The sequence below is a fragment of the Phaenicophaeus curvirostris genome, chromosome 17, assembly GCF_032191515.1.
Source record: "Phaenicophaeus curvirostris isolate KB17595 chromosome 17, BPBGC_Pcur_1.0, whole genome shotgun sequence".
In the NCBI taxonomy this organism is placed as follows: domain Eukaryota; kingdom Metazoa; phylum Chordata; class Aves; order Cuculiformes; family Cuculidae; genus Phaenicophaeus; species Phaenicophaeus curvirostris.
In genome coordinates, this window is record NC_091408.1 from 4,091,688 (window position 1) to 4,104,044 (window position 12,357).

The following is a 12,357-nucleotide window of genomic DNA, read 5'->3' on the forward strand; positions in this document are numbered from 1 at the left end:
CAGTGCTTTAATCCCCGGGCACTGGAAGCCAGGAATCAGCTGGCTTTTACTTGGGGCTTAACAGCCTTCACCCCAGTTGCCAACCTGTTGAGTTGAAGACTTTTCCCCCTTGATAGTAAACAGTTATAAAAACAACAAAAAACCCAACCCCAAGCTAGATTTTATGTATTTTGTTTCAAATACCTAAATACCAAATTGAAGCATTCTTGTGCTTTATACCACGTAACTAAACTTTCTCCCCATCCTGCCTCAAGGTGGCAACACGATGTACAGTCCTGAGCTCAGGCTAAGGATGGAATCTGTTCACCAGCCTTGTAGTGAAGAGTTTGATGAGCCAGTGGAACTATTGCAGGTTTACACCGTATAAATCTTTCTTTCTGATTACAAAGCTTTATGGCCTTGAGTTTCTTTCACAAATCATTATCGCATCTGTCACTGTCACCGCTATCAGTGGCTAAGCATGTTTTTAATGGGGTGATGCGATCCAAACTATCATTCTTTCTGAAATACTGCTCCCAAGCACACAATAGGCCAGGTTCTGTAATTATTAATAATTTCCTTTGATGGCGTATAGCGGCCCTCCATTTTGTTTTAATGCAATGAGTTATTTCTTTGGCAGCGCAAATGGTTTTGGAATCATTTTTTGGAAGCATTGTGAGTTTGTTTGCTGGAATCCTTCTCTCCTGGAAATGAGGCATGTCTCTCATGGGCTCCCGTTTGCTCACACACAAATGAACTGCTAATTAGGATGATGAAATTGCTGGGAGAGGTGAAACCTTCCAGTTGGCCGAAGAGAAGATTGTGGATTAATCTGTGTAAAGCTGAAGGCTCGACTAAAACTGCTGTTCAGCATTCTGGTGCTAATGAGACTTGTATGCCTGCCACTTGAGAAGCCGAAAGTATGTCCTGTAGTTTTTGTTGAGAGATCCAAAGTGGGGGCTTGCTCTTCCATGGCATTAAGTGCTTTCATCTCTGCTGATGACGACTGGAACTGAGAATGCTCAGCAGTCTGTATAAGGTGTTCAGGAGTTCACAGCATCCAGTGATGTGAGGCAGTTAGCTCTTTATGGATAATTCTTGTACATGAGTAGAAGCATCTTGAGAGACATATGGATGTTTAGAAAATTGCAGGGTACGACTTGGAGAGCTGTTTGCCTTGCATGCCCCCTGCTACCATACTATATCGCCTCTTCATAGGTTTTAATGAGCTCCTCCTCATGTCAGTCCATGTAAAGGAGCAGCTCCATCCCTCCAAAGCAGAGACACCAAATGACTTGTTTAGTGTCGTGCTGGACACAAAATCCACTTCCAAGGTAGTTCCCTGCTCGCTATTGGGGCTGCTTGGGACCCACAGAGGGACTGATGCTGGTCTCTCATCCTCTAACAGCAGCTTTCTCGCAGTTGTTGAAAATTTATACATATATATATGTACATATATATACACACAATTTTATATATCTATAAATAAAGCACAGGTAAATGTCTTGAGAGTGTGTCTATGTGTTTGCAGGAAGCCGACGGATAGTGGATGTGATGGATGTGAACACACAGAGGGGCGTTGAAATGAGCATGTCTCAGTTTGTGAGATACTACGAAACACCAGAGGCCCAGCGTGAAAAACTCTACAATGTCATCAGCCTGGAGTTCAGCCACACGAAGCTGGAGAACATTGTCAAGCGCCCCAATGTGGTAAGGGATCCTGTGGGGATGGTGTTTGTTTTCAGCTTCCTCCCAGTCACCAGGTGCTTTGTAAGAAATAAAACATGGAGTTTAAACAAGGTGATGTGACGCACCTGTAGCTCATGTCCATTTAGTGTTAGGATCTCATTTTTGACTAGGTAGAAAGCCGGTCTCCTTGACAGTGGAGCTTAATTTACAGGAGTTAGGTACCTGATGAGCTCTTAGTCATGCGATTTGCACAGATACCCAGTTCCTCAGAGATATTTAGGGGAAATTCCATCCAAAATTAAATACCTACCTATTGTTTTTCCTACTCAAGGGAGGAGGAAATTTAAAGCCATTATCAGGAAGCTTAAATTTCTCATATATAAACCCTCCTGTTAACTGAAAACTGTTCAGGGGGGTCCAAAGCAAAAAAGTTGAAAATACATGTATTAAATGTGGAAATTTATACATGATTAAATCAGCGTAATTACTGCTATGTCAGAATTGGCAGTGTCAGAGGAAGGGAGGAGACTTGTATACACATTTTTTAATGGAGTCTCTGGCAGTGAAACTGTGACCTTGTTAATAAAGATGATTTCATTTATCAGCAAAATGTAGCCATATGTGGGTGAGGATTAGCGCATCAACTCAGTAGTACACAGTGACAGAAGAAGTAGCATTGGAGGTTTAAGAGTGGCTTCTCAGGACACTCGGCAGAGACTTTGGGCATCAATCCTGGTGAACAAAGGGACTTCTCAAATCAGAACCTGTGGCTGCGTGTTCCCTGTGTGTATGTGCTTGAGGCTCTGGATGCTCAAGGAACTGCTGGGTGTGAAAACATATCTCTACGATGTTTTGTTTTCAGACACTTTTCCTCTCACTTCTAAATGCTATTCTAGCTATACCAGTAGGTTTTTCGCTGGGGACATCTCTTGCCTATGTAAACAATGTAAACACCACACTTCTGCCTGAACAGGTCAAAAATAGAAGGCAGGTCTAATTGCTGATTTGTAGAAGTGATTTTTAAGTAGGCTTTTGTGTTCTGTTATGCATGTATCACAAACTGAATATTAAGTACATATTTAGAAGTTTGTGCAGATTTTTGCTGCCATTCAGACGCTAGTGGATAGTTTGGAAATGCTCTGGGGAGTTTCTTGTGTTCAAATAATCCCAGTTTTCCCAAGCATATCACGCTCAGTGAGCTTTTAAAACATCTGTGTGAATTTCCTGGGTGCTTAGAGCTGAAAAATGCAATTAAGTACCTGTTACCGTGTGTAAATGAATACTTCATATCTGTTTAATATGACCTGAGTGCTCGGTCGTTTGTAAAACCAGGGATATTTAGATCTCACTGAAAGAGAGGTTTGCATTCCCATTAGATCCTTGGGAATAGAAGAGAGCGTGCTGGAGGCTCAGGCAAAGTCCAGTCCATAAAGTCAGACACTAGTTGCATACTATATTTGTATAAAAGGGTCCCTTGAATTCTGCAGAGCTCTTTGAGCCCACATAAAGCAGAAATACTTGATCTGTGTTCCCCATTGTGTAAAGACTGTAGGCTGCAATATCAGGATGTGGAAATGGTTTGAGGATCAGGGCAGTAACCATTAATTTTGTTTTCGTATTCAACTGTGATAGTCATGGATTTGGTACTATTCCTACTGGCCATATTGTCTCCTTTTGCCTCTTCTCAAAGTACCGTATGTTATCAACAGTACCTGGTGCAGATGAAGAAGTAGAGAGGGCCAGCCCCAGTCGGCAAGGATTTCACGTGCTAGTTGCCGTATTATGAAGATCCTTTGGGGATGCAGTTGCTTTGACTCATACAGATAACATTCCTGGTGGGCCTTTAAAGAGATTTAACAGCCAGGAGATTAAATAGGGTGCTAACCACGACTGAACTGGCCTTCTCCATTCGCACTGCACGCAGTCCGAGGACAGCTTTCTCACCAATCCCTAGGGTAGGTTTCACAGTCCTTATTGACCCATAAGTGGGGGTTCATTCACGCGATGGGGGCCCAGGACGTACGGCCACACCGTGGCCGGATGCAGCACTACAGCCTGCTGAACTCGCCAAGTGAATTGGTGTTTTCCCCTGTTTTGAAACCTGGCACATGTGATCCACTTGCATAACCAGAAGGGAGTGTTCTCGATATCTAACACGGGCTCCATCATAAAACAGACCAGAGAATGAATCACAGGCTTGTCCTTGCTGCTGTGGTGGACGGATCACAGTTGATGCTCTGGCACCCAGCGCAGGGGCTTTGCTTCAATGTCCCCAAACAATTTTCAGTTGCTATTTCTTCCTCATCCTGCTGGCAGTATGTTTCCAATTGCTCAGCTTTTACTGTTTTCTTTTGCCCACACTTCCTAAAGTTTGGCTTTTGGACAAGAACTTTGGTGAATTTATACCCGAGTAGAGTGATGAAAGATATGCACAGCAGGCAATAATGGAATTACTCAAATCAGAATTTGGCCTGAACAATGGTGTTAATGTTCTGTGAAATGTAAGGTATTGGAATAACATAATCTCTTTTATGTTTATAATTTAATGTTCGTAAATGCAATTTCTAGCCTACTGGCTACAAAAGTACTTATGAACACAGGCAGCAGGTGATGCTGCAAGAGAAGGGGCTCACAGGTGCCCATGGCTCAGAATTTACACCCAGTTAAATTGACTGCAAAACTCCTCTTGCTCTGAGTTGCAAAGGGCTGAGTTGTGGTGATGAAATGCTGCGCCTTAACCACTTGGGTCCACAGGACTTTTGATTAACCGTGAGGTTCTCGCGGTTTCCTTGTGGCTCCTGCTGCTGTTGTTTAGCCAGCAGAAGAACATCCAACCATGTGTTCAGTAACTAACAGTTGATTTTGGTGGGGCTTTCAGGTGGACTTGGTCGACTGGGTGGATAATATGTGGCCACAGCATTTGAAGGAGAGGCAGACGGATGCTACCAACGCTATTTCAGAGATGAAATACCCCAAAGTGAAAAAGTAAGTTTGTTTAATTCCTTTTGAACTCCAAAGCTGATAGGAGAGAAAATAATGATTTGTTTATTTGTCAGTGAGTAGGAAGGGGGTTTGGTGTGGCTGAGCTTCTTGAGTTGTGTAACACCTACCATGGACTGTACCAGCTTTTTGGGAGAACAGTTTTTTATTTGAGAACTTTATGGATTCTTCATGTTCTTAATCTTTAAGAGAGAAATACTTTGAGTTTTATTCTAAATATTAATTTTAAAAGTCGTAAGTTTTTTAATTGAGAAATAATCTAGAGTTTGCTGAACACAATCTTTAATCAAATCCCTTTGAAAAGTGCATTTTTATTTTCCAGTTTTGAGCAACTCTGTTTTGAAAATGGCAGACTGACCTTATTCAGGAGATTTCCTAATTCTCCAGAAGTGTTACCCAAAGAAATCACTTCATGGGATACAGATGTGTCATACAGTTGACACAGTGTAGCCCAAGTGCTTCCACAGGTTGAATTCAGATCTTTCCCAGGTTCTAAACTACTAGTGGCTAAACAGCTTTTAGCTGAGAGGTGTTCTGTGAAATGAAGTCCATTTTTAATAGATGCGTGTCTCCTCAAGTACTCTGTCACTAACCTTCGTGCCAGTTTACTTTTCTGTTGACTTTTTCAACAGCAAGATCAAATATTGGACTGGCTGTACAGGCTCAGTTTCTTGTTTCAGAGGACCCGCTCAGGGCAGGTTTGAGAGAACACAAGCAGTTTGTCCTGCTTCTGCCCATCTCATCTCTAGTTTTTCAACAAATTGTAATAGTGCATCTCACCTCACCTTGCTGTTTCTTCTGTTTTAATGTCTTCCTTGAAACTGTGTTTATGTGATGATTGGAAAAAGAAGCTAATAGGGGAGCTGAAAATGTGTACTGTAAACTTCGCAGAAACTAGTACAACTGATAATGATGTTAATGATAGAAAAGCTACTGACCTGCATGGCTGATGAACACCACATAATCCTGGAAGCCCTGCACTGCTGTTTCTCTTTTAGAGATATTTCCTATTGGCCAGACCTAATGCTGGCGGCGTCCCAGGCTCTGCTGTTGAACCGACCTCTAGCATTTTGCAAATGGCTCAGAACTGTTTCCAAACTGTCTAAAATAGATTGGTACTCACATAGGCAAAGGAGTGTGCAGTCAGAAAATGATACGCGGCGTTTGCTCTTATGTTCTAAAAATAAACATTTTGGAAGGTAAAGGTGTCCATAATAGAAGAGCCCGTGTGGCAGGTGCCGTGTGGAGGGCTGGTCCTGTGCTAACACTCAGCACCACTGATTTCAGCAGAAGCTAAAGATACTCTATCCTTCTGAAAAAAAGTGAGCTGCTTGTTAGGGTAACTAGATATGGATAGGAGTGCCAAATTTCACATATGCAATTGGAAATGTCCTAAGTGACTTGCCTAAGGTCACACAATAAACCAGTGGCAGGCCAGAAATTAGAAGCCAGACACCTCGCTTTCCAAGTGGTTAGTCTGCTAACTAGCATTATTTATAATATGCTAGAGCTAAGAAATGGAATAATGATTTAAGGCATCAGGATTCATGGATTATAGAAGGTAAGCAGTAAAGAAAGTGGTTCCTTTCTTAAAGCAGGCACACTCCAGTTGCTAAAAAAATATGTAGCAAGTAAACAAAGCAAGGCAGAGATGGTTTAAAGGATAAGGTAGCAACATGACTAACAGAATTTAGCAGAAAAAGCAGAGTATATTCTTGCAGTTCACTACTTGCATCATGAAATGCCAGATGGTAGGTTTCAAAGAGGAATTTTGGAGAAGTAGCAATTCAACAGATTTTGACATGGAGCTTTTCCCATGTGTGGGTGATGGCCTGGTAGAAAGGAAGGAGATGCTTGATGAAGAAACAGACACAGAGCCACTGAGGTTGCTGTCACTGGCAAAGTGAAGGTGGAGGTTGACAGCTTGATAAACTAGTAGATGTGATAGGTAGAGGGAAGCTAAATAGTGCAAGACTGTTAAGTGCTTGAAATGTGACAATAGAGTTTGATGTGGGGGAAAAGGAGTTACCATGTGTGAGAGTTAAAGGCAAGGGTGATGCGGCTGGAGTGATGAGAGGGAGGATGTTGCTAGTGAGTATCATCTGGCATAAAGACTAGAGAAAGCTGATTTACAGCACTGTTGGCACAAGCCCCTCATCTGTCTGAAGAACCAACAAAGATAAAGGCAGTAACAAACATCGATAGTCTGGGAACGCATGAGAAGTTGTGCTGGATCAGGATGAAGATCCGTGGTGCCCAGTAACTTGTCTGCTGTTGGCTGCTGTCATAGATGCCCTGGGAAGAGCACAAGAACAGCATGAGCGTAAAATTATGCCACCCCTTAAAATTATCTTCTCAACTTCCCTTCCTGCGCTTGAGGCAGGGACTATCCTGAGGTGGAAGTGTGTGCGTAGTGACTCTCAGATTTCTCTTCCGTGAACCAGTCCAGTTTAAATATAAACTCCTCAGGAGGTTAGCTTTCTGCATCTTTGGAAATTCAGTTGACCCTTTCCTGTGCAGATACCAGTCTCAGCTATTGCTGTGAGTACCTAGACATTATGAACTCTTATTTAAGAGATCGTGTTAAGTTCTGGAGCTCAATGTCAGTGCTGTCACTCGTTTCATGCTGCCCATTCATTTATGCGAACAGTCAATATTCATATGCTTTATTAATGACTGCTGTTGCTCAGAATTGGGATTGTTTCCTTTCATTCTTGTTCTTAGCATTCTCATACTACTAAGAGTTTGCAGTGTGCGATACCCACCATTAACATGTTCCCTACAAACAAAAAGCACTCCAGCGGAAGCGTTGCGGTTTTGCAGACACAGATGGCATTACCAGACACAAATGTCTGTATTGGCTCCTGCACGTCAAGTTCCGTGCTGGGAATGAAGTTACAGAACGCTCCATCTGCTGTGCTGCTTTGGTTACCAGGAGCACTGTGTGCACTGGAGACCACCCTGGCTTTCACTTGGACCTGCACCATTAACTTTTAAAAAAAATTTTGGGTAATGAGGTTATTTTCCTGTCTGTAAGTAAATGACTACTTACCTAATAGGAGCCTTAGAGGACCGAATTAAGTGAGGAAATGGTTTATGTAAAAACCATGTAAAACTTTCCAAGTACTGCCTCTTAAGCAGTTAGACGACATGAGAAATTAAGGGGATGGCTAGGTGAGGTTGTAGCGTGACAAACTTCAAGCTGATAAAAGTTGGCATTGCCCCTGAAAAAACAGTCCCATGCCCGCGTTGTCCCATCCTCATTGCTAGAACGTGCCATTGTGCAGCTGCAGAGCAAACTGGGCTGGAGGATGGTCTGGCTGAACACTGACTCAGAAACGGAGAAGAAAAATTGATTACCTTTCAGGCCGTCCAAACCACCACATGGCTGCATAAATGCTTGTGCCAGCCGAAGGGCAGTGCAGAAGTGTGAAAAAAAAACCCCATAGAGTGGGATCATCAACAAACCCCTTCTGCAGTTCATACAAGGTGCTGGGGCACGAGGCATCGGGTGAGCAGAAGGAGCAGCTCATGGCTACTGAGGAAGCCTGATCCTGCCTCTCCTCTTCCGCATCCAGGGATGCTGCAAAGAGCCTCGCAAATGTGGGAGCCTGTTTGTGAGAGGGCAACGTGCTGGGGCACTAGGAGCCAGGGCAGAAGGGAAAGGCAGCCCTGTTGTAACATCAGGTTTTATGGACCGAAGCTTGTTGTATCACCTTGGATGTCTGTGGAACTGTGAATCCCAATGGTAGGAAACAGTGGCCAAAGGAAACCAAGCTGGGCTCAGAACTGCTTCCTTTCATGATAGTGCACTGGAACCATTTTCAGGTAGCTCAAAACAAGCTGAGATTTAAATTCAACCAGGTCTGAAGCAATCTGGATACAGCTGAGCCTGAACTGAAGAAAAAATAAAATAGTATTAATTTGATTTCTCATTTATCAAAACAGATAGCCCTGCTGAAATTACTATCCTCTCTGCTTATTAGGTTTTGTGTTCATAGACTTGCAAGACTATTTGTGGCAGTGAACCAGCGAGTGTGGCAGGACACAATGGCTGTAGAAACAGCAACAGGCATTTCTCATGACTTGATATTGTTTGTACTATGGAACAAATGAAAATGAAAGCTTCAGTGACTACAACAGCCTTTTTGCCATCAAAATTCTTCCCATTATTTAAGTAATTACCTAAGCAGTGCTGTAATAGGTTTATATTACCGTTATAGGTTTTTATATTACGGTTATTCCTGAGTTAAGGATGAGGTATCTTGTATGAAACATCTACCTGATCATAAAAGGATGCTGCTCTGTTACTATGTACTCTGTCAGGCCTGTTTTCCCTCTCCTAGGCTGTTATTCAGCCATCCATTCCTTTCTGTTCATTCCTTTACAAAGTAGAGATGGATTTAAACTGATGTTAAAATGCTCTGCTGAGCTGTGGTCTAATTAGAAGCTGAGCGTGTGCCTCTGGAGACAGAGATTGCCCTTTGAATTGAGGGAGCTTGCAGGTCCCACAACGCAACCTGGTGCTGTTTTATGCATGTGAGACTGGCATGCACTTTGTATGTCATTTATGATTCGCTTTTGATACAAAAGCACTCTATAAATAGAATTAAGTGTAAGAAAATGAGACCACTGAGCACAAGTTCTCATTAAAACTTTCCCAGCTAGCATAGTAAATAAAATGTAATGTTTTTAAGTCAGTGCATTAGTCTCAAATCCTCCTTTGTGCAGAGCCTGGAGGACTTGCAGCATCACACATGTAACTGAAGCAAACGCTGGCGCTTGGAATGGTTTGTGGTGAGCCTGGAGCTGAACAGCCATGTCACAAGGATGGAGAAACGAGTTGTGTTCTCACCAATATCGAAATGCTGTTCCAGGGGCAGACAGACCCAGCTTGCTGTGAATTGGCAGCTTGGTTCATTTCCTTGCAGCAGTGGGCACCTTTTCAGAAATTTAAGCTTCCAATTTAAAACAAAAAAAGGGGCCTCTTGGTTCTTACAGTTTGAAGGTAGTTTTCCTGGCACAAGCCGAAGGCGTAGCGCTGCAAGGAAGTTCGCAGGCAGCCTCAGATGGTCACTGGGTGTCGTTCCGCTGATGCTCTATGGGCTGTTCTTGCCGAAATCTGGCATTTGGAAGGTAAATAACACGTTCCCTGTGGAGGCCTGGATGGGATGTCAGCACACTCAGATGTGAACCCACCCCGTGCACACCAGAGCTCGGCACAGCCCCTCGCTACAAGGAGGATGTTGAGGGGCTGAAGCGTGTACAGATGAGGGAATGAAGATGGTGAAGGGTCTGGAGCACAGGGGTTACGAGGAGTGGCTGAGGGACATGGGACTGTTTAGCCTGGAGAAGAGGAGGCTGAGGGGAGACCTCATCACTCTCTACAACTACCTGAAAGGAGGTTGTACTGAGGTGGGTGCTGGTCTGTTCTCCCAAGTGATAAGTGATACAATGAAAGGAAATGGCCTCAAGTTACACCAGGAGAGGTTTAGACTGGATATTAGGAAAGATTTCTTCACTGAAAGGGTCATTGGACACTGAAACAGGATACCCCAGGAAGCAGTTGAGTCCCCATCGCTGGAGGTGTTTAAAAGATGGGTGGATGAGGTGCTCAGCGATATGGTTTTGTAGTGGACAGGCACGGTTGGACTTAATGATCTCAAAAGTCTTCTCCAACCAAATGATTCTGTGGTTTTGTCCAACAGATTCATAACCCGCTCGGGGCAGGATCTACATCCTTAGCAGCTTTCCAAGTGCTTTGCGCACCGCCGTGTTTTGTGATCAGTCACTGTTTGGGGTTGGTTTGAGTGGCTTGCTTTGGCTTTGGGCTGGAAGCGCTGGCCGCCACAGCCGAGCAGCCCAGCTCCCGCGGCAGGGAAGGGGCTTGGTGCCTGCGGGAAGGCTGTGGGGCTGGCACAGGGCGCACAGCTTGCAGATTTGGGGCTCTCCCTGCCGGGGAGAGGCTGCTGGGTCCCCAGCACGGTGGGCGAGCCTGGCTGACCATGGTTTCTTTTGTCTTGCGGTGTAATTTGTGCCTTGCAGTCGCAGGGCCCCACGGTGGGGGTGATGCTCGGTGCTGGCCATGCTGGGGTTGTGAGTAGTCGCCCCAAGCTGGCCATTGTTTCCTGCTGCCTCCTGCTCCCAGATGCTGTGAGACGAGGCCAGGGAGCACAGGATGCCCCCTGCTCTGGTACCCAGGAGCATCTTCTCTGTCTGGAGCAGAGGAGGGAGTGGGGTCAGCGGTTTGGCCCTCGCAGTTGGCTGATGGGTTTGTGGTATTCGGTTTCAGGCTTAGGGATCTCAACCAGCCGGCGCTGGGAGGAAGGAAGAGCGAGCTTTACTTTTCTCATTGGCCCGAACAAAAAAACAGAAGCCTCTGCTGGGGTTTGGGAGTGGTTTATGGGCTGAGCTCAGTGGCAGGGGAGCCCTCGCAATGCCAGAGGGAATAGAGCCGCCCGGTGTGCGGTGTCTGTCGTTGGAGAGAAGGAGCTGAGCTTCGGGAGCGCTGCACCAACGCTGTCCCTGCTGCACGAACACGTCCTCCCCATCCGCCGCCTTCGCCTTTGTCTCTGTGGGTGCCTGCGGGTTTGTAGCCGTGCGGGGTTGAGGGCATCGCGGGACTGCTCGGAGCGCTGGGCTTGCTATAGTGGTGTTTAGGATCATCCCCCCTCTCTCTTCTGGGGGGCATCTCGGTATCTGTTCTTTGCAGGTTACTCCATATTTCTTTGCATCCTTTCTATAACAAATCTCTAACTGCTCTGGGAAGACCTTAGAGCAGCTCGTAGCACTGAAAGGGGCTCCAGGAAAGCTGGGGAGGGGCTCTTGGTCAGGGAGTGCAAGGATAGGATGAGGGGGAACACTTTTCAGCTGAAAGAGAGGAGATTGAGATGAGATCTTGCGAAGAAATGTTTTGCTGTGAGGGTGGGGAGGCCCTGGCCCAGGTTGCCCAGAGCAGTGGTGGCTGCCCCATCCCTGGAGGGGTTCAAGGCCAGGTTGGATGGGGCTTGGAGCCCCTGATCCAGTGGGAGGTGTCCCTGCCCATGGCAGGGGGGTTGGAACTGGATGGGCTTTAAGGTCCCTTCCAACCCAATCTATTCTATGATTCTATGATTTTTTTTTGCGGGGGGAGAGTTCCCTTCCTCCCCTCCTTCCACTCCCAGCACAAATCATAGAATAGTTTGGGTTGGAAGGAACCTTAAAGATCATCTAGTTCCAACCCCCCTGCAATGGGCAGGGACACATCCCACAATCCTCCCTCCAAAATACATTAACTTGAACGAATTGAGGCTTGTGGAGAGCACAAACCAAACTCCTCGGTGGGGAAGGGAAGCCCCCCCCGCACACATTACAAGCAGCTGCGTGTTTAAACCCTTCGCTGAGGCTGTGCAGGGAGATGAAGTCGAGCGTGCAGGGATTGGATGAGGTGGCAGTTGTGAAAAAAGAGCAAAGTTGGGGCGTCTTCAGCTTCACCTGTATTTTCAGGGTGTAACTGCTCTGATCGTCTCCCCGTGCCCTACTTGGGATCACGTTCCTGTATCCCACTTCACCTGCTCTGCTACTTCTGCGCAGCGGGATGCGGCTCCTAGATTTCTTTCAACATGGATGCTGTGGTCTGGCTTTGGTCTGTTATTTTTTTTGTTACGGAAAAACCTGGAAAGTTCAGTCCTTCCCTAGATGAGCAGCTGT

General features: G+C 45.4%; 1 protein-coding gene across 10 annotated transcripts in view; it reads left to right on the forward strand.

Annotated features, from left to right (window-relative positions):
- The window catches only part of KDM2B (lysine demethylase 2B), a 115,307-nt gene that overhangs the window by 31,731 nt on the left and 71,219 nt on the right, over positions 1-12,357 (forward strand). For 9 of the 10 annotated variants that reach the window (XM_069870951.1, XM_069870953.1, XM_069870954.1 and 6 more), the window contains 2 exons: positions 1,511-1,689; positions 4,547-4,653. In XM_069870951.1, the coding sequence (XP_069727052.1) occupies positions 1,511-1,689; positions 4,547-4,653 (286 nt within the window). Of the gene's footprint in view, positions 1-1,510; positions 1,690-4,546; positions 4,654-11,103; positions 11,243-12,357 lie in introns of those variants that run through there. The other variant, XM_069870955.1, reaches the window with a different exon arrangement.